The 24,399-nt window shown below is 39.2% G+C and overlaps 1 protein-coding gene across 1 annotated transcript; it reads right to left on the reverse strand.

Annotated features, from left to right (window-relative positions):
- Positions 1-352: 352 nt before the first annotated feature.
- Positions 353-23,877, reverse strand: LOC122642764. The gene is made up of 11 exons (XM_043836343.1): positions 23,174-23,877; positions 17,194-17,458; positions 12,571-12,730; positions 11,752-12,475; positions 11,235-11,661; positions 10,967-11,148; positions 7,696-7,855; positions 3,312-3,536; positions 2,867-3,217; positions 1,460-1,561; positions 353-722 (listed from the first exon to the last, which is right to left on the reverse strand). The coding sequence occupies exons 1-11, from the start codon at positions 23,674-23,676 to the stop codon at positions 483-485; spliced, it is 3,339 nt and encodes a 1,112-aa protein (XP_043692278.1). The 5' UTR covers positions 23,677-23,877; the 3' UTR covers positions 353-482.
- Positions 23,878-24,399: the final 522 nt, after the last annotated feature.

Raw genomic sequence — 24,399 nt, forward strand, 5'->3', positions numbered from 1 at the left:
AAGCCACGACGGAAATGAATCATGAATAAACTGAGATCCCACGGTACGAATACTGGAATACATAGCTAGAGCCCAGATGCTTCAGTATGGTTACATAACCAATTGATACAAGACACCACAATTGTTCTGCAATTCAGAAAAAAAAAAAAAAAAAAAAAATTCACAATCGCGCTGTACAGTAAAATCATGAACATGGGAAGATTCGTAAATCAAACCCCCCCCCCAACTTAAATGATAGACTACAACAAATGACTACCTGCAATAAGTTTTTAGAAGAACATAGAACTAAAAAAAAAAACCTAAGAAATACTCCTACAGATTGCCACTATGCTGGGATGCATTAGAGCAAAGCTTGAATTGCATGAAGAACATGGCTGAAAAACAATACACTGTAGGTGTTAGGAGCTACAAAATTGTGGGCAATGACAATGTGAATAGATTACTATATAGGTCAACTCTAAAGCCAAATTCCTACTGACTTCCTAGCTTTTTGAACTCAAGAAGGAATTCGCACGGGCCTGCAGCATGTCATAGAGTTGCTCTGCTGTTGGTCGGTCGGCAGGATTCCCTTTGGTACATCGACAGAATAAATCAACCAGGAATGTCATTATTTCTGCTTCAGCCTCTGCATCCACTCCCTCTGTGCTTGATCTAGTCCTTGCAGGCTCCTCTGAAAATCTCAATATTTCTAGTTCATCCGTTAACGATGGCCGCTCACCCGTCTGTGTCAAAGAAAGATTATTAATTCCTTGTCTTCAGCTCCCAAAATTTGTTTTTTACATTAATGAATAAAAAAAATAACTATTTACGAAAAATAAAAAAATAAATAACATTTGGCTTTCTTCCTGTATCATAACGGTGCTAGCAAGCTGAACACAGAATCCAAATGTCCTATAAACAGCAAGAAGGAACCGGTCTCAAAAGCAGAGACTAGTAAGATCATGATTTGAAGGCAAAGCAAGTATTCAGGGAAATGTTTCAGGCAGATCACAATATCATTTCGTAAAGATTCAAAAATCAAAGAATGAAACCCCAGATTTTGTTTGAAAAGTGACAACTTTAATTTGTCTCTATAAACTTTCCCAGCATCACCCACCACAGCCTGTGTCAACCTTGATGGTAAAAGCATCTCTAAGTTGTTCTTTATATAAGAAGGTCTTCGAGAATCAGTGCAGGTTTACCAAACATATTACCAAAAGACCATCACAATAGCTTCTCAGCCAACATAGCTGCACTACCAAAGCAAATTGAGAGGCACACACAAAGAACCAATGCCTCCCAATGCAACTGTGCAAGACACAAGGCAAGGTGAGCACTTTCCTGAAGGAGGTCCATTTTTAACTTGGCACGAAGGAGGTAAGGTGTTTTTGCCATTGGGTTGGGTGGGGTGGGGTGGGGTGGGGGGGGGGGGGGGGCGTGGGGGGTAGGAGAGGGGGGATGGGGGAACAAATTAACAAACCTGAAGTAATCGATGAATTTCTGATTCTGGCAATCCAGCATAAGGGACTTGCAGCGTCAACAATTCCAAGAGTAGGCACCCATAAGACCAGATATCCACCTCCTGCAACCAAATAAAAAAGAGTGATAATGATTTTGAAAACCTTTTGCAACCATCTGTTTAAGGAAAAAGAATAGCTCAAAATCTCCAACAAGCCAGGGATATTTCATACTTCAGACATTAAGTACAAAACACATCATGAAACTAGCTGGAGAACACCCAAAATTTTCAGACTTTCAAAATTTCAACACCAGATTTTTTGGTTCAGCTTTGAACTGGTAGCCAAAACAGATTTGATCAAATCCCAAAATTTTAATTTCCTTAAACCCATTGACTTGCATACCACATGTTCGACCTGGGCAATTGAGCAATTAAACCGGTATGGAAGAGTTTTTAATTTGTTCTTCCAAGGATTGACCCTGATTACAAGACCACAATTTGATGACACAATGATCAGAACAGCTTTAGTTCCACTGAAAGTGATTCTATTTAGTATGTATCCAATATTTCTGTAGCTGTTGTTTCTGAAGCAAAAACCCTTCAACCGAGTGGTCTACCCATTGGGGCTGACCCAGTGACAGCCACCTGGTTTTCTCAAACCAGGTTGCAGAACAGGCAGAGTTTAAGAACATAGGTTTCCTATAACAATCAAGAACGTTTGATTACGGCCACATCAACTGTCCCAGATAAAGTAAGAAAAACTTGCCACCAAAGCAGAATTTCCTGCAACTTACAAAATTAGTTGGTAAGTGGTGATCAGATGGAACCCCTCTGACCACCAACAAAACTTCTGCAATAAACACTCGCACAAAGATTTCTGAGCTTACCTTAGCCCATCCCTATAGTGAGCAAGCCTTGGCGCAACAGCCAAGTTGTGTTATTGCAACTTGTTGGTTCCGGGTTCAAAACTTGGAAACAGCCTCTCCTGCAAAGTAGGGGGTAAGTTTTTGTACATTTGCCTCTCCTAGACTCTTCAGTAGCAGGAGCCTCGTGCACTGAGTTGCCCTTTTTTTTTACCCATAGCCCATCCCTAACCACCATATAAAGGCAGGCCTACAGCCTCTCCTGCAAAGCAGGGGGTAAGGTTTTGTATATTTGCCTCTCCCAGACCCTGTAGTAGTAGGAGCTTCGTGCACTGGGTTGCCCTTTTTTTTAACCCATCTCTCTCTCTCTCATCAGTAAGTTTATTAATAAACAGAGAAAAATAAGAGTGCACACAACAGGGGTAGTACAATAAAACAAAGTGTAATACCCATACTAAAGAAATAGTCGACTATTTCTTTAGTATGGACTGTATCTCTGAAGCATTACTGGGAGCAATTTCAAAATATGAGATCAACTTGATAAGTTACTGGGGAATAAACTTACCAACCCATACTTCTTCTGATAATGCATTGTCTGAAGTACCTCTGGAGCCATCCAGCGAGGTGTTCCCACACATATATTAGGACCAGGTATTCCAAAATGGGCAATACAGCATGTGTGTAAGAATGAACGAAGAGGAACTGCTCTGTCAAAATCGCAGAGCTTGACAGTTGGAGTGCCATCAGCTCGCTTCTTATCCAAATCAATCAAAATATTTTCACTTTTTATGTCTCGGTGAATAATGTGTTTAATATGCAACTCTGCTAATGCACAGGCAACATCTCTAGCAATAAACAATGCCAAGTCTGCAGGGACATGCTTCTGACCATCTAGGGTCAGACTTTCTAGATAACTCTGTTAAAGACACCAACAGAACAACTATTAAGATATCAAATAAACATAAAAAAAGCAATACACAAGGAAGAGGTAAGTTGAGTAACTAAATTACCTTCAAGGAACCCCCCTGTATGTACTCCATTACAATTGTCGATTGCAATAAACGACCTTCCTTATTTCCCTCCAATGGAGAAACCCACTTAGAAGAGATCTGATGTCCATAAAATTCTACAATGCAGGAGTGTTTCTTCAAAGCTCCTAACATTCTTACTTCACCTAGACAAGAGTACTCAAACTTCTTCATTTCCTCCACTGAATCAACAAACTTAAATCGCACCTGTAGCATCATTACAGAACCATAGAGGCATAGACTCAGAGACATAATTTAAACTAATGCACAGAAAAAAACAATAGTGACCTTACCAAGTTAGCAAATAACTAGACAGTGCTTACATTCAAGCACATGGAGATGCATGCAAAATTAAACAACATCCAAGGCCTGAAGAAATGATACTGATGCAAACAAATCACATAAATTGGTTTATTTTATTGGAAATAAGCCTTGGGTTGGGTTATGTATATGTTGAGCCTTTGATCCCATGTGTTTTCACTGTAATGGACAACTTTAATGGGCCTAAAATATGGGTAGAAGGTAGAAAAACGGGATTTAATTCATTAGTTTAGTTAGTCTTTTAATTTAAGTTGCTTTTAAGTTGTTTAGTAAGCTTTGAACACTCTCACCTGTGTGTGGAATGTTTCCTTTTAGAATTATGGTTCCTTTTTAAGGCCAGATTTGGTATGATTTCTATTTCAATTTCAGATTGATTTCATGAAATACTCAACAAATAGATTTACGCTCAAGAAATTGAAATTTGGTTTAGTTGCATCAATCTGAAATATTTTACGAATAAGAAATCTGTTTGGTAGTTCAAATTTTTTAGAATAAATTCTATATATTTCTTTGGGAGAGGGTGGTGGTAGCACAAGGCGGAGGTGAGGGTGAGGGCAGGGCAGGGCCGAGAAGGGGTGGTGATGCTGGCATGGTGCTGTTGATGGCGGTAGTAGCAAGGAGGTGGTGGTAGTGGTGATGGTATGGTGGTGGGGTGGTGGTGGCTGTGGTCATGGGATGGTGGTGATGGCATGGTGGCATGGTGGTCACCATGGTATAAAATCTCGCGATATATCGGCGATATATCGCCATATTTCGTAAATCTCGACATGTCCGAGATACGAAACACTTCCGAAACAAAAAAATACAATATCTCGTCGATATATCATGGATCTCACGATATATCGCGAGATCTCACGATATATTGCAAGATATTGAAAAAGTGACAAATTGTGTCACACTAAGGCCCCTTTTATACGATATTTCGCAGCTCTTGGTCGATATTTCGACCGAGAGCTGCTGAAAATCAATTTTTCTCTCTTCTTCCTCATTTTTTGCTTTTCTTCCTCCCTTCCAAGCCTCATCCAAGCATTGTTGAAGCTCTTTGTCGCCGGGAAGACGTCGGAGGGTCATCTAAGCTCATCATCCAAGCCTATTTTCATTATTTAAGGTAAATTCTATTTCTCTAAAACTATTTTTTTTTTTTAAACTTTGTACAAATGTTGTTGGATGTTGATATTAATATATGTTAGACACTGGAGGCCGATCTACAGCCTCACGGTGTCGAAATTTTTTTCCCATATGTATTTTTTTAATTTTTTTTCTGGTTTTAAAAATTCATTTTCCTACAACTAAAATAGGAAATAATTAGGGGTAATATGACTTAGATGGTAATGAATTAAATATATGTTAGACACCAATGGCCGATCTACGGCTTCACAGTGTTGGATTTATTTTTCTGCTCTTAAATAATTCTTTTAATTTTCGAAAATTAAGAAAAATATATTAAAAATTAAAAAAACAGAAATAAATAAGGAAAAATATGAGTTTTAAGTTTCAAAAATAATGAAAAAATATGAAAGTTATTTCTATATGTTTTGAGATGCATTACATGTATATTATGTTTACTAATTTTTGGTTTTGTTGTGTTAGGTCAATACTTATATTAACATTATATATAAAAAATTGATTTTAATTATGTGAAAGCCCAAAACACCAATTTGAATTCACATTTTTACAATTTTATGGTTTAAATGTGTTTATTAAGCTTAAATAAGGTTGCCCATGAAGTTTCAGGCCTAGATATGGCCAAATACCCCCCGAGATGGACCCCCGAAATATTGCAGAAAAAATGCAATATTTCGGTCATATTTCGCGATATCTCGGATATCTTGGTAAGCCCGAGATACCGATATATCGCGAGATATAGTACTATGGTGGTCACAGGGTTGTGGTGATGGCATGGTGGTGGTGAGACCATTAGGAGAAGAAGGGTGGTGTCCCTTATTTATACCAAATATCATTTAAGTAAATGTTTTTGGTATTTCATTTACTTAAGATATTATTCATAAATAAGCAAATACCCCCTATTTGAATCCAATAAAAATAGTTAAAAAATAAAATTCCAAAAGGATAAAAAATCAACCCCCAAGTTCAAGAACAAAAACTGGATTTTCGACAGTAGGTAAAATTTTCAACTTTCTAATGCTGGGGTTTTTCTCAAATCTAAAAATTCTATAAATCTTAATATGATAAAACATTTCTAAAAACCAAAAGTGCGGTAATATTCATTTGTTTTGATATCTAAAAAAATATTTTCATTCAGAGCAATTTTGACCGCACACATAACAAATAAGGTTTGACTGGAACATAACTCCTTCAATATAAATCAGATTTAAGCAATTTTGGATTTGTTGGAAAGCTGGTTTTGTGCTCTACTTAATACTAAAAGTTTCATGTAAAAATAAAATCATCTAACTAGTCAAACTTCTTAAAGAACAAGAACATTTCTCTAAATCGAGAACAATTTAATTACTTATAGATAAGATCATATTTTCTAAGAACAGTATAACCAAATATGAGACTAGTATAAACCAAATGTATGTTTGATTGTTTCAAACTTACAATAGCTTGCTTCTTCAGTTCCATTGTCTTCTAGTTCTATGTTGATTTTTGATGACTTGATGTGGCTTAATATTGATTTTTGATGACTTGATGTAACTTAATGTGGCTTAATGTTGATTTTTTATGACTTGAGGAGGCTTAATGTTGATTTTTGATGATATAAAATATATATTGTAGCACACTAAATATGTTAGGAAAGGGAGAAATAAAAAATACACTTGGGGGCGCCTTGTCGCCTAAGCGCTTAGACACCCCTCCAGCGCCTTGGGTCGCTTTGCTGCCTTGACAACTATGTTTTTATCATGAAATTACTACTTTGCCCATCACATTAACCATGTGTTCATTAAAGAGCAAAAGTGAAATCAATTTCAATTTTAAAATTGAAACCAACTCCTCAGCTATTTCTTATTCCATCTGATTTCTATTTCACTGGAATAAGGTGCAAAAATCAAACAAAACAATTTCCGAAATAGAAATCACCCCATGAAATTGAAATAGAAATCATATCAAACGATCAAATCAGGCCTAAGATGGGTTTGCTACAAAGCAATAGGATTTTGCTTTCCTAGTCAGATTAGGATTATTATTCAGTTCTCTATAAATAACTTGTAATGGCCATTGGCTAGATACGATTTGGTGCTTAATAGAATTGAGCTTTGCTTCAATGGAGTGCTGTGCGATTCAGTAGGGGGTGAGACATCCTTGTTCTTGGTGGGAAGCCATAGTTATCTATCTTCTTTTTTCTTTTCTTCTTTCTTTTGCAACTAAGGTACTGTTTAAATCCCCTATTAATTGATACTGCTGTGGCTTTGATTTATTCTCTGCTTTGAGTTAATCATCATTCATCAATCTACTGTTTTCCTTGTTTTAGAGCTATTTTCTATCTGGTTTGAATCTGCACCTGAGATAGATCTGTCCATCAAGGGGAGGTTTTTGGGGTATTCAAGGCCTTCAACCAGGGTGGTATCTCGTGGTTCTGTCTTATTAGAGTTCAGATTGTTGAATTACTTAAAATCTAACCATTGAATCTGATATTTTGGGAATTGATTAGGACAGCCTAGAAGATTGACACTCAATCAGAATCTTAGGCTCATCTGAGCCTCTGATTTCATGCAATTAAATTTCTCCTATTTACTGAATTTTTGTTTCAAGATTTGACTACTCTTTAATTAGATCACTGCTGTATTCTGGGGATCATCTATTCTAATTGTTTGTGAGTGATTGTTAAAGTTTGACCTTCATCTGAGAAGGTCGACTTTTGTTGACCTTTTGGTTTGGGTTTACTCGGGATCTTGTAAGAGGAGTGTTTAGCATGAACCTATGGTTCATCCTACCTAACCCCCATCAGATACCTATACCAGACTATTGATAAAAGTGAGCTGATGCATTAAAAAGAAAAGGAAAGAACTAACTGCCGTACGAGTGAACAAATGCTCTCAAGATTATCTGGTCAAATTTCTAGGCAGTGAAAAAGAAATTGCACCTTTGCTGCAGCCTCAACTGACCCAAATTTGCACCGGACCAGAGAACTTGATGCTGCCTTTTCAATTTCATCACATAATGAAAGCGACGGATAAGAGTAAACCGAGCTAGCCATGTTTTCAGTCTTCACGGGAACAAGAATCCGGCTCAAAGGAATATACCTGAAATAACAACCTCAATCATCAGAGAAGTACTAGCAATGAGGACTATGTTCATTGAGGCAGAGAAATATATCAGAAAAAGAAAGTGTTTCCATACATGCCAGATTAACAAGTCTTCAGAATGAAATTTCAAGCAAACATTGCAAAATGAACAATCTAAAGCATGCCCGTGTCTAAGCAGCACTAATAAACTGTCTGATCAATTGGTGGTGGATTTAATTTCAGGGAACTTTAATATCAAAGGCTTGTAGGGTTTTTCTTTTATTTCCTTACAAGAAATTCAGAAAACCTGACTTATAAATGAAGTTAAATGCTTGAAACTAAAATGCTTAAAAAGATATTGGCAATAAATATGAGGTGTAAAATGAAATTTACAACTAAGTTAAAAAAAATTAAATATATAAAAAAGAAAATAAAAAAATGCTTGTAGGGTTTTTCTTTTATTTCCTTACAAGAAATAAAGAAAACCTGACTTATAAATGAAATTAAATGCTTGAAACTAAAATGCTTAAAAAGATATTGGCAATAAATATGAGGTGTAAAATGAAATTTACAACTACGTTAAAAATTTTAAATATATAAAAAAGAAAACAAAAAAATCAACACCAAACCTTTTTTTTTCAGTCATGAGACTCGAGAACCCCCCCCTCTTTTTTAGGTAAGACAATAATGCACTTTCAACATACACAAGAACATACCACAGCTCCATCCTGAAATGTAGTAGGCTCCATTTGGTTGCAAGCGAAGTAATGTAGTCCTAGGTAGGAGTAGTCCCACTAGGAACCAGGGTAATAGGATCACCAAATAAGGCTGGCCGATTGGGACAGCTTAGGCTAATTAGGGCAGAATGCCAGAATTAGGGTTAGGGTTAGGGTTTCGAGTTAGGGTTTTATTTGGTAATGATGTGCAGGTTTTTAGGAGTCTGATTTGGATGAAATTGGAAATCTAGGGTTTCGGGTTAGAGGCCTTGTAAAAATGGTGTGTTTTCAGGATCTAGGGTTTAGGGGTGGATTTTGGGAAAGGGGTTTATAGGGTATTAATGGGCAGGTCTAGGGGATTATTTTGGTATAAAGAAATTAGGGTTTGGATGAGTTACGAAATTCTGCAATTTAAGGCAGAATTAGGTTTAGGGTTTTGATGGACAGATTGGGCTGCAACTGAGATCGAGTGGAGGGATAAGGCTGGACAGATTTTAGAGTGAGGCTAGGGTTATGGGAATCGATTAGGGTTAAGTGGAGGATTAAGAAGAGGAATGAAATTGCAGAATTATAAAACTACTTGAATTAACACTGATCTCCAACAGTAGCAGATTGAAGAAAAGCTAAGAGAGGACCTCCCGATCTACAAGATGCAAGGAGTCACTGGGGATTCCAGTCCTTCAACCTTGATATTACTCACAAGGGGGGGTCTTGATATGACACACAAGATAGTCTCTGAAGAGAGAAGCAGCAGCAGCAGCAGCAAAGACAGCAGCAAAACAATATTTTTTATTAATCAAATTCGTGTTCAAGGCTTTGCCCCCTTACAACCTTATATAAAAGACTCAAAAATAGACTTCTACTCTAAAAAGGAAAGGTCTAACCCAATCCTTAACCTATTAGGTAACTTAAACTGACTAGGAAACTAAAATACTAAAAGAAATAGACTCAAAACCTGACTGGATTTATAGAATCCTAATCCAGCCCAACTTACATCACATGATCACTTAAGTTGTCACATGACCACTTAAACAAGTCACATGATCACTTAAGTGATCACATGACCACTAATTACATAAAAATCAAAACTAAGGAATTAAAACAACTAATCCCGTATGCAACCTAATTACCCATATTTTAGGCCCATAAAAGTGGCCTATTACATAGAAAACCCATGGGATCAAAGGCCCAACATACATATAACCCAACCCTAGACTTATTTCTAAAGAAATAAGCCCATTTTGGAGATGAATCTGCATCAACTCAACCCTAGACTTATTTCTAAAGAAATAAGCCCATTTCGGTGATGAATCTGCATCACGAAGGAAAAAGAAAATTTTCAGACCTAAAAAAGAAACTTCTGTAATCATTACCCAACATGATCATATAAATTACTTAAATTTCTTACCATTAGATAATGATACTTTTCACATGAAATATTTATTTTACTTTTCTAATCCAAGCATGGTTTAAAGTAGCGGTACGTATCATATCGTATCGGCCGATAAGTATCGGTATCGGTTGATACCGATACGTCTCTTTTTTTTTAATGACCTGTCTCGGATTGTATCGAAATATATCGACCGATACGGGACGATACAATATGATACGACCGATACATATCGATACATATCGATACGTCCAGTAAAGGGTTCTGTAGGTGGTTTAATACGTATCGATATGTATCGAGCCGTATACTGATACATTCCATAAAAAAAATAAAAAAATTGGGCGAATTAAAAAAAAAAACATTTTCACTCATAGACTCAATACAACTCCTATTCTAACAAAACAAATGAAGGAAAACTCTTAATCAAGAGATTAAAATCTTACATTTAATCTTGGTTTTTCACACTTCTAGACTAAAAAATGAATCAAGGAGTGCTACAACATCATCTTTTGCATCATCCAATATTCTTCATGGTTATAGACGATTACAACATGTAAGAAATCTCATCTTTTATAACAATTTCAAAGTGCCGCACTTGTTTGGTTATACATTATTCACAATTCTTAGTGTATATCCATGATATATGATATATATTGCTTGTTTATATTGTTTTTTGTGTCCAAAAATGTATTTCCATGTGTATTTTGATAATTTTCATGCGTTTCTGCACCGATCAATACGTATCTCCGATACGTTACGATACGTCTCTTAAAATCACCCAACCAATACGATACCCGATACCGATACTTTAAACCTTGAATCCAAGGGATTTGGATGCAAAGTAAAGTGAAATTTAATAAACAAATGATTTGGAGTCGGTGACAGAATCATGTGGGGTAATGATTACAAAATTTTCTGCTTTAGGTTTGAAAATTTTCAATTCCCTTCCATTATATTTCCCTTGCAACCAAAAGAAGCCTGAGGGGAAAAAAAAAAGAGAAGCGGGAAAACAAAGGAATGAACCTGCAAGAAAATTCTTGATCTGTCTCTTCTCTTATATCAGTTGGATGACATGCATCAACAACCATCCGTACGTATGAATCACCCCTCCTAACAAGAATGATGTTCCAGGCATGTGGCATGAAATCCAGAAAGCCTCTCACAAGCTCGCAAGGAATTGGAGGTTCCATCCTATCACATAAATACTGCACATTTCACAATTGATTAGCACAGTGGTCAAAAGTTACCAATTGCATAAACTTCAAGAATACAGACCCAGTGAAAGAATCACCTTCATAAGCACTGCTCTATGTCTACAGACACCAAACCGAAGAGTGCCTATTGGGACAATATTGGAACTGCGTGCTTCCTTTATAGCCCTTAGGGATTTCTCACACAAACCAATGAAATCAGATTCACTGCCCAAAATTTCTTTAGTGGACTTCTCATCACCATCATCATGGTTCCCAGTTCTGCAGGTACATACAAAAGGCTTCTGATAATTTGATCCAGCCACCGCTTTCCGTGCCTTCTCAACTATAGCATCTCTATCACTGCCACCAAAACAACTTGAAACATATAAGGCAAGCACTGATGCAACCTGCAGATTACAGATGGCAAATTGTTCCCTTTCTTGTACTGAACCACTCAACTGCTTCAAGCCAGATACCAATGCCTGAGCAGACAATGCAATTGCATCTAACTCCTCATCTCTTTCTCTGGACAGAAAATGATCCAAGTTAACAAGAACATTATAACATGCCTGAAGTTCTAATCAAGCACACACAAGTGAATGTACACAAACCTACCTGTCCACAAGGATTACTTCACGTGAGTCACGACACAAACTCTCATAACATTGAAGTGACATGAAAGGGCGACTCCGTCCTGCATCATAAAAACCATCTGGTAGATGGTCATTAATGCTACAGAATGATTCAGTGCTATATTTGCAGGATAAATTAGAGGTATCATTGATTGGTCTCCTAGATTTGCTTGGCTTCGGATTGTCAAGGTCCCTATCTGAATGCCTTTTTGGCTTTAGGTAAGATGCTTCTGATGATGAGTCCTCTTCCTGCTCATCAATTCCATCTAGAGTAACAACTGAAGATGTGTTTTCCTCCTGATTTTCTTGGTTGCATTCCTCACAAATATCAACAGGGTCAAAGGAAATGCATGTGCAGCTTTCAATACTTTGCACTTTACTTGAGCCTTCATCAACATGATTAAGCAAAATGAGAGTGTTAGCTTGTTCAGAAAACCTATCAATGTTATCGTCATCAATCTCCTTAACAGCACTAGTCTGGACAAGAGATTCAGAGACAAGTGGTGCACATCTTGTGGACATGTTCAAAGTCATTATGTCATCATGATCCTTAGTTCCCCCCTTCCTACTGTTATTTAAACGTTCTTGACGAGCTTTTTGCTGCAAATGATCACGTCTCTTCCACCCCTTTCTCATTCTCCATGCTGTGGAACATCTAGTGACCGATGAAGCATCACCCAATACACTCAACGATGTATTAGAAGAACCTAGTATCAAAAATCATAATCATCTAATGTGAGTTCCATAGGCATAAAACCTAAAGAAATACCAGTATAAATCAGCAGAGAGTTTTCTGACTCACTGTTGGAAGGAAGATCATCGACCTTCTGAACAGAAACATCTAAAACATCCACCTCAACTGAAGAACTGATGAATTCATCATTGGATGTGTCTTTGCCATTTCCTTCCAGATTGCAGCACATCCATGATGGAATTTGACAACAGTTGAGAAGCTTATTGTACTAAAGACATAACAAAGAATGAAGTACACCAATAGATATGTTAGGTTCAGAGGATTTGCTTATGGGTGCCAAAACAGTGTAAAGAGTCAAAAATGAACAACAGAATTATCAATGTTTAGGTGAAAAATCTCTCTGCCCCCCTCCATCCTCTTAAAGAAGCAAGCACTCCCTCCTCAGGAAGAGAGAGATTTCTTCTAGATAATTCAACCTAATAATGGTCCCTTTTTTTTGTGTTTCAAAGTTGAGGTCTGAAAATAAATTGATGAGAATGATTAGATTCCACTTTTTGAGAGTTTGGTTGAAATCAGTGAGAATCAAGGGAGAAGATGCTTACCTAAATTTAACTAATGTCACCTAATAAGCGAGACATAAGTACCTACATACCATTACCCAATGTTGTTCCCGCTTATGCAGGGTCCTGGGAGGGAGAGTTCAGAGTCAGTCCTAACCTTTGGCATTTTGCGCAAAGTGGTCTTCCTCAGGAATAGAACCCGGGCATTTTCCCTAGCAGCCCTCAAGACAAAGTGAGAAGAATAAATGATGAGAAGCCTGGGACAAATATATAAAAAACCTTTGACAGAAATCTAATAGAATATTATAGATCCCTCCACAAATCGAGTTTTATCTACCCAATCTTTTTAGGGCAGTAGTGAATCCCGAACAGCATATCATTGCTGGGAATCAAATTGAAAAAATCAGTTCAGATTTCACAGTAAATACTTTATACCGATAATTTGATTATAAATTTTGGGGCTGTGGATCGGTAAGATGTAGCCTAAGGGTGGTGAATTGGAATTGCTTAGTTAGTGCCCGATAATATGGAGAGTTCAGTGCGAGCAGAAGATAAGAAAACAAACAAGAGAAAGCATTAGAAGACACCAGAGTTTAAAGAGGTTCAGCAAATGCCTATATCTACTACCCGGACAGTTCTAGATTTTCTACTAAGGTGTAGCTTTTCCCGGTACTAACCAAATTGTTAAATTCCTACTTTTTTCACCGAGTGGGGAAGCACTAGTTGTTTTTCCAAGCTCACAACTTGGGGGTGCAAATTTGGCCCTGTGAATCTGAGCCCAACCTGAGCCCAGACAGGTCCTGGGCTGTGCTTTTCAACCAGCAGGGCAGGCCTGGGTTGGGATTTTCAGGCCCAAGGCCGGGCCAGCCCGGCCCAGCCCAAACCTAACTTTATACAACATTAATTATTACATATTACATTTAACGCTTTAAGTCTTTAGGATTATTTTTAAGAATGATTGATGCTGATGATGTCTCATTTTTCCCCCCTTTTTTTTAGTGCATATAAGGATACAAATGGCAAAAAGGGCCAGCCCGGCCGTGGCAAAAATCAGGGTCAATCAGGGCCAGGCTAGGCTGGGCTGAATGGCCTGGGTTGAGATATCTCAGCCCGACCTCAGGGCCGGATTGGGCTTGGGCTGAGCTAAGAGGACTCGGGGTTGGGCTGGGGTTTTAAAAAACCCAGTCCAATCCGGCTCTGTTTCATCCCTACTCACAACAAACCCAATTGTCTTGCTAGGTAACAACCAAACCCAGGTGTTTCCAAGGATCACACATTCACACCTAACCTAGTAGTTTTGCGGCTCACCACCCAACCCAGTAGTATTACTCTGGTAACTACCAAACCTCAGTGAATCTAGGTGCACACCTAACCTTTCAACTCACGTAGGAGTCCTTGAATTTTGTAACTCAAGGAATACATGCCTCTTGCATAGGCAGATATGAAAGATAAAAGTACAGCTAAAATGCCTCTTGATAGGCAAATATACAAGATCTACCTCAACCTATGGACCTTGTTAGGTACTGAAATAAATTTTGCAATCAATGCAACCAAAGGACTTGTGAGAGGAGTAATGAGGCCCATGAGCAAATTCATAATGGTCAAAAAACTAGCCATTTCTAACAGTTGGACCTCAGACGATCGGCTGTCAACTTGGTCTAGTTGATCGTTTGACAGTCGTTACATAGCAGTTGTTTTCCAATGGCTCTATTTAGTCTAACGGCTAAATTTTCCGGTTGTCCATATGCGCAAACGGTCGACCCCCACAATTCTTGCCCAAGCCTCTTGCTCTCGGGAAGATTTTTCTAACAAAGCAAGGTGTTGCCTAGTCGTCCGTCCAGCAAGGTGAGTCCGGATGGATCGTCAGATGCAAGGGACTGTCTGGCTAGTCTTCTTCCCATTATCCTAATCCTAACCCTAACATTGACCTACAACCTCAATTCTGCCCCCCATCGAACCAGCAGCTTAATAGATCCTGGTTGTTTGGCTCCTAGTAGGTCTCCTACCTATCTAGGACTACATTAAATGGGCTCAAAATTTCCTCCATTTCACAAGTCCACTCAAATGGTCATTATTGGAGGCCAAAAACCTCAATTTTGCTCCGAAACTTCTTGTAGTACCTATTTAAGCATGTTTACACATATTTGAATCATTAGATTGAAGGGGGGGGGAACAAAGTGATAGTAATGTACACCAATCACAAGTGATGAACAGTCCACAAGAGGATCGCAAGCTTCAGGTCCAACAACAGTAAATACTTCGATCAGTTCTCAGATTTGTAGGAACTTTCAGAACAATAAAATAAAAATAAGAAATCGAAGAAGGGAAGAAGATAGGGTAGTTTGGCTTTGGACCCTAGGTTGCTAGTACTTTATCCTTTCCCTTGTATAGCTTATTCTACACCTAATTTAGTCCTATAACAAAAGAAAAGAAAAAAAAAATTGCAGTAGAAATAAAGAACCATAAAATTGGAAAGCATTTGTGCATTACACAATTTTGACTTTCAACCATTTCCGTCATTTTGCTGAAATTTCGACCAAAACCTTATAAACCTGTCAAGTAGCTGGTGGTTTAGTTTTGACCAATGTTGAAACCGAGATAAACCATCAAAATTGAAGTATTTCGCCCAAATTCAAAGTATGACATGCAACCAATCTTAAAAACTGGATCAGAACTGCTAGTTGGACCAGGTTCAGTGACCCAGACTGATTGGAGGGGAAAATTGAATCCAAGCTGGTTTTCAAGGTTCTCTAGCAGCCGTGTTGAACTTTTTCCCTAGTTTTTTATTTTTTATATTTTTTTTTTTTTTGGGGGGGGGGGGGGGAGAGGGAACGTAATTTTCTAGGCGCAGCATTAATTGCTCTTCCTTGTATCTTTCCCTTCCAAAACTCACTTCTTTCTCTATTCATTTCCTCCCTCCTATAGTCTGTCTTCTGTCTCACTACATATTTTTAAACCTTGTAAATTTCCTCTTTCTCTTTTAATTAAAATGGTAAAATATCTACTCTTTCTTATTAAACTAAATTAAGAAAGAAAAAAAGCCTTTACTAGTCCTGGTAAGATAATACCTAGTCTACATGAGAAGAATGGTTCATGCATTTCTTTTCAAGAGATTTCTTGGTGAGGGAAAGTTGGGCCAATCTTTGGTCTAGAATATACATTGGATGGGGCCCACAAATTGAATATAATGGACTAATTAGGTATACACATCTTGTATAGCATGTACTGGTATGACCAGAAGTCGCTAGAGGATTACCCAAGGTCAAGATCAGTTTTGTATGACATGTCAGACCCTGGCAATACTGATTACAATGCTATTATACTAAACAATCCTAAGTCCAAACAGTATTGAAAAATCCAGGACGAAAACGCTATCAAACACAGTGATTTGGTCACAAAGGATCAAAAAATCCAGGAACAAAACCTATTAAACATATTGGTTTGACATGCATTAGCATCACATAGACTTTTTAATCTAGCATACGTAGTGGATCAGTCCATGCTATTTATCAAAAATATATATATATATATCTCCAGTGTCATCCTACGATTAAATCTATGAAATTTTATATAATTAGAGGTTAGGTTTGATGGTGTAACAGAACATGTGAAGGTTGCTATTTTGAAATGATTCTCACACATGAAAAGTGAGTTGTAGCACAATAAGTCTCAATTCATCCCTTCCCATGCAGCATTTTGACCCTATAATCCTATGCCACAATGAAATAGTAGGCTATGTTTAAAAGCCTTGCTACAATTCAAAGGGTTCAAGAAATAATAAGTGCAATACAAGGTTGACCATGAGGTTAATGTCATCAAGAGAAACGTATGTTCACTAATCCAGGGGATACCCATCATTTGGGCAATCTTAATCAGCCATGTCTGGCCTTTATGTGGCAGAAAAAACCCTGCTAATGCAGGAATCGCATCATAACATAAAACCTTTGGTCTAAATTGAACCAAGGCACAAAGGAAAACATAGATATTAAAATAAAGGTATAGCACGTTTTAAAACAATAGAAATTCATAATGGATGGGGTTAATATGATCCGCAGAAGACATACACAGTACAAGGGGGAAAAGTCCATAGAGAAACACTTCATATAACAGTTTGACCCATGCAAATCAAAGAAGCAAAGGCATAATTTCACTTTCCAGCATAGGAAATTACCTGAAGATTTAATTTATGGAGGGTATGCATCACCGCAAGGTTGAGAGTCCCCAATGAATTGAGCCGATTATATGACAAATCCAAACTTTCTAGGCTTTGCAGAGAGGACAGAGTGGAAGATATTTCATCCAATTTATTATGGGCAACCTTCAATGACTTCAAGGAATTCAATGAAGTAATCTCATTAGGCAATTTTTTCAGCTTATTGAATGAAAGGTCTAAAAACTCTAGTTTAACAAGGCAGCCAATTTCTGGAGGAAGGTATCTGTGGAAAGGAATATACAAATGTATTAGTATTATAGATATTTCCAATAAGCACCTAAATAAAGGACGGAGTATGACACCTATAAAGGTCTCAAGAAAACTATTACATGAATTAGAATTTCTATAACCAACTGACCAGGAATACCCACAACATCAAAAGGACTGGATCAAGCATGATTACGGTTGAACTATGGGCAAGTGAGATATATGCCAAGACCAAGATAAAACTTGATCAAATCAAGAAGCATGTAGTAAATTGAACAATTGGAATCAGAGCCTCGTTATACGAGTAAAAGTAGGGAGCTCAAAGAAAAAAGAAATAACATAATTACATCTATCATGAATCAATCCATTGGATCTTTGAGAACAAAGCAACATTAAGACTTAATTAATGAAAGTTATCAGACTGCAGCCTATTGCTTGTCTCATGTAACAGAAAAAAATTTATCTGATGAATCACTTGACCATTCTGGCCATGTATTCAACTCACACACAGATAAACAGCCACAATAACAAAAATGTTATCCCCTGAGCAAGAATTCATCACAAGATCGAATCAACAGATTGCATATGATTATTCATTATAGGAGGGCCTTGGATTACGAGCTTCTTCTTCCCATAGTTTCAACTTTCAATACTCAACCAATTAAGCAACTCGGTGAGTCAACTACAAGCCTTATTCAACTACTTGGCTTGGCCACATGAATCCTAATGGTGATGCCACTGCTGCAGTCAACTCATAAACATTCACATTTTACCTTTGTCCTCACCCTTTCCCTTTGGACATTGGACACACCTCCAATTTGCATCATCTCTCTCCTCACTGGTGCCTTTGCTGGTTTACATGCATCGACAAAGCCATCTGAACCGACTTCCCATTGTGTAAACTATTGGTGCTAGGCCTAGATTCCCCCCAAAATAAATACTTCTAACTCTGTCCTGCCACTCATGTGATACGATCACACACTGAGGGGCCCAACCAACCAGCCATGTGTTGGGGTAATAGAATGTATAAAGGCCATGCGCCTGTCCCCGAGCGTGTTAATCCTTGTGCTTATAACAGAATGGGCTGGCTTTCTCAGATGGTAGCTTTAGGAAAGCCTTGTAATAGGTATGAGTATTGGTTAGGGTCTTAGTTAGTAAATTCACATATCATACGCGTAAAATACGCGTTTTTTTTTTTAAAAAAAATTACCCAAAAGATTAGAATTTAGGGAAACGATTTCACTTTCCCTTTCGTCCCTTTCGATTTGCGTTGAACATCCAACCGTAGCAGGCAACAGTAGCCGCCCTCCATCTCCGTTCAACAAAGCGGCACTTAAGTCTTGTACTCTCCTCTTGTTTCTCTGGTCTTTGAACTTTGATGGTGGTAGTGAAGCAAATGAATCTGGTGTGATATTGGCGAGAACGGCTCAATCTCTATTCTATTTTATTCTTGTTTTTCTCTCTCTTGTAGCTAATGTGTATAGTGGAGATCCATATCTGGAACTCTCCCTCTTGTCTTGTGTTGGTTAATTAGTGGGAACTCATCCCCCTTCACAAGAACACATCTGGTTAAAAATATATGGTTATCTCATTGTAGATAGAAAGAAATGTAATGTTGGAAGAATGATTTAATGATAAGGTAATCAACTAGCTCATGTCATTTTCAGACAATCTACATTCATTTCTTATAGATTATTGATATTTTGGTATGTTAAATGATAATCTTAGAGATGTTATATAGCATATTATATTATTGTGTTTATTTTAGTTAATAAAATCATGATATTATTTTGTTTATTAGGTGGTGAATGTATGTTATATAATGAATATATGTCCGTTTTTTTAAAAGTATTATTGCCGTCTATGCCGTATTAAACGCGTACCGTATTATTACCGTATGCGTTTTATGAAGCTGGATTTTTGAAAAGTATTATTACCGTCTAATCCGTTTAATTGCCGTACGTATCCGTTCCCGTTCAATTGCCGTTCCCAAACTTACTAACTAAGGTTAGGGTTGCTAGAGGATGAGAGGGTAATGCTAGTCTATAAATGTAATGGGTAAGGTACTGTAGAGGCAACAAAGAATTAATGAAACTTCTCTTCTCTATCTCCCATTTCTAGGAGGCCGCTTCCCTCGAAGAAGCAATTTCCCCATCCCCTGCAAATAGTTCGTAACATTTGGTGCTTTCATTGAACCCTCCCCCTACCATTTCATTGCCCTTCCTCTTTCATTCCCTTAATCCCAATGGGTCTGTTCTCTCATTACAACAGCTTGGTCCGTAGTTTTCATTACTGGGAACAACACGATCCGACATCTCCACTCCTCAAATGTCTTGAGGCTGCAATCGCCACCGAGCTCGAGCGGATCTACTATCTTGACACAGACACAGTGGAAGGTGCAGCCCCAGCTCCCAACATCGTGAATGATGACCACCCTCATACCGTTAGCGTCAACCACAATCAGCAGGCGATGAACCACCTGATTCCCAGGGAGCCAGCATCGCTTCCTTCTTCGATCCCTGCCTGATGGACCAGATTCCAAATCAGCAAGAATCTGGGATTGATGTCGTCGTTGATCATGGAGACCAGACCTTCAACGATGCAGCCATGGAGCAGAATCTGGTTGCTTCAACGATCGTGGCAGCAGCGCTCGTCCCTTCCTTCATCGATCAGAATCCAACCGGAACAGAGCTCTTTCCTGCCATTGTATCTTCCGGCATGCACCAAGCTGATCTGGAACTCACCGCCAACGCAGCTCTGCCTCATCGTTTCACGGCGACGGAAAGGAGGCTCCAATCTATTCATCACAACCCCCCCCTCTGTTTCCTTTGAGGATTGTCTCCTCACCATCTCAAGTCCTGGTTGTGTTTATGGCCTCGCTGGTCTATCCAGAATCTTACTCAGAAGCATTGAGAGGCCTTTGCTTGTGTGCGACAAAGGTGCCGCTGATGCGCGGGCTGCGGATGCCATGAAGATGTTCGTCGATACGAAAGGAATAGGGAGAGCTGTGGGCTAGGACCCTCTGCTACCACCGGAGCCGCCACCATATTTGCGTATCTTCTTCTTACCTCTTTCAGATTCAGAAATAAAAGACTCTGATCTAAGCTTCTTAATGCTTCAATTCAACCACCAGTTCAGCATAAAGAAGATGGGGAGAGCGGCGGAGGCTTCGGCAAGAACCACTGGCACACTTGGTTTTTCTCCAGATCTTGATCTTGTGCGTGGATCGTGGGATCCTAGCGACCGAGACCTTAAGAACCAGCAACGTCGGCCGCCATCGAAGCCACCACCACCTCTGCCCACATACACCGTTCTCTCTCTGCTCCTGTTAATCGTTATCGCAATCCGACCAGGTCGCCTACCGTTTGTTTCAGACGAAGGTCTTGAGCAGCTCCATCGTTTTCTATTTGTTGTTGGGATCACTCATGTGTTGCTGGTTGAGGGACAATTGCAAGCCACGAGGAACAAGGTTATGAGGCGGCTGGAATCTGTAACAACTTTCCTATGCGAAATCTGTTTTGAACCCAGCAGGAATTTTGAGTCATTTGCCATACTTGACTACAACCATATGTTCTGTTGTGAGTCCCTTAGCAGTTATGTGATATCCAAGTTAGAAGAGAAGATTGTTCTTGTGCGTCCATTAGCAGATTGTTCTGCCTTGATGTTGAATGGTGGGCTAGGGGTAATTAGGGAATCAGAGTGCCCCATTTGCAGGAGATTATTCTGTGCACAATATAAGGTTCCATGGCATTCAGTGATTGATTGTAGAGAGTTTCTGATACGAGTTTCTGCCCATTTGGTGTTTGATAAAATTGCGATCGTAATCGAGCAAGACCTCCAACTGTTCGACGGTTTTGCTGTGAAAAAAATAATTAGGGTGTTGTTGCTGTTCTCTGGAGGCGCTGACCTATTTTGTTTTGAAGATTTGACAATTGCATTTCCGTTGGAGTTTATTGGACCCTTTGATCCTGGAGGGGAAAAGGTCACAGAGGAAAGCCCAAATAATGGGGCTGGAAACGGCATGTCGAGTGGGTTTATAGGCACAGCTTGGCAGATTTGCAGTGTCGATCATCACAGCCGTGAGGGTGTCGTCACCCAGTTGGGCCTACAGTATGCAAGCTTCAAACACTTCACAGACACGAGGTCCCTTGCTGCTCTGTTTCACCTGGAAGTTTATCCAATCTCCATCCAACCACCTGTTTGTGCTAATGCCGAGTCGACCACGTTCCTTAAGCCTTTTGATCCAAGCGGATACCACAACCCCATGAATGCCATCACTCAGCTGCCAGTTATGATGATGGTTAGGTCATTCTTGGTCGTCACAAACGGGAACCAATCTGCAAACCAGAATTCAGGTTTCCAAATGGTTGCTCTGACGCTCTTACCTCCAACAGGGTTCTTTTTGTCGATTACAGTTTTGATCCTAAGCATACTTTGGTGGAGAAAGCTGAATAAAATAATTCATGTTGGTGTTCAAAGGAGGAAGGAACTCCTTGCAGAGATTGCAGGGTTTGGTAACATTCACCATATTAACTTGGTTAAGCTAAACGGCTTCTGTACCCGAAGGCAAGAACAGCTTATGATCTATGAGTACATGAATAGGGGGCCTGTGTTAGAATGGCAAGAGAGGTTTGAGATTCCATTAGGTACAGCCAGAGGGCTTTCATACATGCACAGTGGGTGTGAGCACAAGATGATAAATTGTGATGTTAAACCTGAGAACATTCTCTTACATGAACAATTCCTAGTAAAGCTCTCAGATTTTGGACTATCAAAGCTTCTCAGCCCCGAGCAATCTACCCATTTCACAATCATGAAGGAATCTCACGGGTATATAGCACTGGAATGGATCACGAGTTCATCGATTTCAGATAAGACTGATATGTTCAGTTATGGCATGGTACCACTTGGGCTTATTAGAAAAAGGAAGAACTCTTCTCTGCAAACTCCAACAACTAGCAATGAAAATGGAAAGAGTGGTGGTTCATCAACTGTGTCATCTATGATGGGCCCTGTTTATTTTCCAGTGTTTGCACTAGAGATGCATGAACAAGGGAGTTATTTGGAGCTTGCTGACCCAAGGCTTGAGGGAAGAGTGACAAGTGAAGATGGGAAGAAGCTTGTGGTGTGCAAAGTTGAATGAACGATTATGGTACGTTTGATTTTTGACCCCGGTGGATGTCCATTCTCAGTAAGAACCTTGAGGACTAGGTTCTGTCCGAAGGGGATGGTAATGATACGATCACACGCTGAGGGGCCCAACCAACCAGCCATGTGTTGGGGTAATAGAATGTATAAAGGCCATGCGCCTGTCCCCGAGCGTGTTAAGCCATGTGCTTATAACAGAATGGGCTGGCTTTCTCAGATGGTAGCTTTAGGAAAGCCTTGTAATAGGTATGAGTATTGATTAGGGTTGCTAGAGGATGAGAGGGTAATGCTAGTCTATAAATGTAATGGGTAAGGTACTGTAGAGGCAACAAAGAATTAATGAAACTTCTCTTCTCTATCTCCCATTTCTTGGAGGCCGCGTCCCTCGAAGAAGCAATTTCCCCATCCCCTGCAAATAGTTCGTAACATTGCCTCTCAACATCCTCATTTCAGCTACCCTGACTTTAAGCAGGTTAATACCTGCCCACATTTTCTAGCCCTAGTATCTTAGCCATGCAGTTTCAGTATTACCAGAGAATAAAAAGCTTTTCTTGAATACTGATTAACAGAAGAAGAAACGTACCGGAGAGAGAAGTAACAAACAGAGAGTTTAGTCAGGGACGTGAGGCTCGCTATATCACTCAATGTAGGAAAAGCTGAAGGCCTTGGGGGAATTTTACATAGTTCAAGCTCTTTCAACGCTTTCAACTTGTGCAGAGACAAACTTGACAAGCTGGGAGATGATACCTTCACCTGCAAGCATTCCAGCTCAACCAAATTCCCAGTCTCCGACGGAAACAAATTTATCTCATTCGCGAAAAATTTTAGGGTCTTTAAGCGCTTGAGCTCCCCCAAGGACTGAGGAATTAAAGTGAACACGTTCCTGTACAAGTATAACCCCTTGAATGGATCCTTGGAATAATCCAACCGAGAAAGTTCCCATGCTTTCCCCGAAACGTCAAGAACTGGCACATCATCCGAATTAACCCCGTCTAGTTCTCCCTCTGAACATTTCTCTGCTTCTCCGTCTTCATGTGACGGCTCTCCGTAACCGGCAACAATTTGCTTAGAGTCAGAATCTTGCATTGCATTAATTTAATTGAAAGAAAACCTGAGACCACATGGGACCCGATAAGTGTAAAAATTCAGGAAAACGAGAACCCAGGAGCATAAGTGAGGCAGTAAGAAGGGGCAGAGAACGCACCTCTCTTCTTCTAAATTAGGGTTTAAGCTTAGGGTTTCCAGAGGAATGAATTATTAAAGCAAGCAAACAAGGGTTAGGACTTAAAAATCACAAAGACAATTAATAGAAAGAACTAGAACGAGGGAGCGAAGAAAAGAAAAGTGAAAGAGTTGCAGAACGGAAGAAGAACAAAGCCCGCCATTTGAAATTGGTAAGCAAGAGAGAGAGAAACCTAGAGCAGAGAAAGAAGAATAACAAGGCAGCGAAAGAAGAGTCTTTAATAATGATGATCAACCACCAAGGTTCTCCCCTTCTATCACTTCTCGTGGACTTCTGAAATTTTTCAAGCTGCGAAGTGAGCTAGTGGGGGGGTGGGGGAAGGAAATTTATGCAACCAAACGAAGTAGTTGCAAGGAAACAGGAGCTTTTGGTTGCGGTAGAGTGGAAATCGAAATTGTGATCCGCGGGCCCACATCAGCACTTCTATCCTTGATCATCCGATTGAAATATTTTATGAAGATAAAACTAGCTCATCGCGCTTTCTCATGTATGCACGGCTGCGATCCCTCCTTTCATAGTACCTGGCCCCACTGACCCAGTGCAAGGCTGAGATCCGGACCGTGAAT

This window comes from Telopea speciosissima, chromosome 10, assembly GCF_018873765.1.
Source record: "Telopea speciosissima isolate NSW1024214 ecotype Mountain lineage chromosome 10, Tspe_v1, whole genome shotgun sequence".
Classification (NCBI taxonomy): Eukaryota; Viridiplantae; Streptophyta; class Magnoliopsida; order Proteales; family Proteaceae; genus Telopea; species Telopea speciosissima.

Bases quoted from the DNA above. Each gene is read 5' to 3' on its own strand.
- LOC122642764 (XM_043836343.1), bottom strand. From the start codon at position 23,676: ATGCAAGATTCTGACTCTAAGCAAATTGTTGCCGGTTACGGAGAGCCG. The intron at 11,149-11,234 runs GTGATTCTTTCA...TGAAATGTGCAG, and splicing joins ATAGAGCAGTGCTTATGAAG to TATTTATGTGATAGGATGGA. The intron at 3,218-3,311 runs GTAATTTAGTTA...TGTCTTTAACAG, and splicing joins TACAGGGGGGTTCCTTGAAG to AGTTATCTAGAAAGTCTGAC.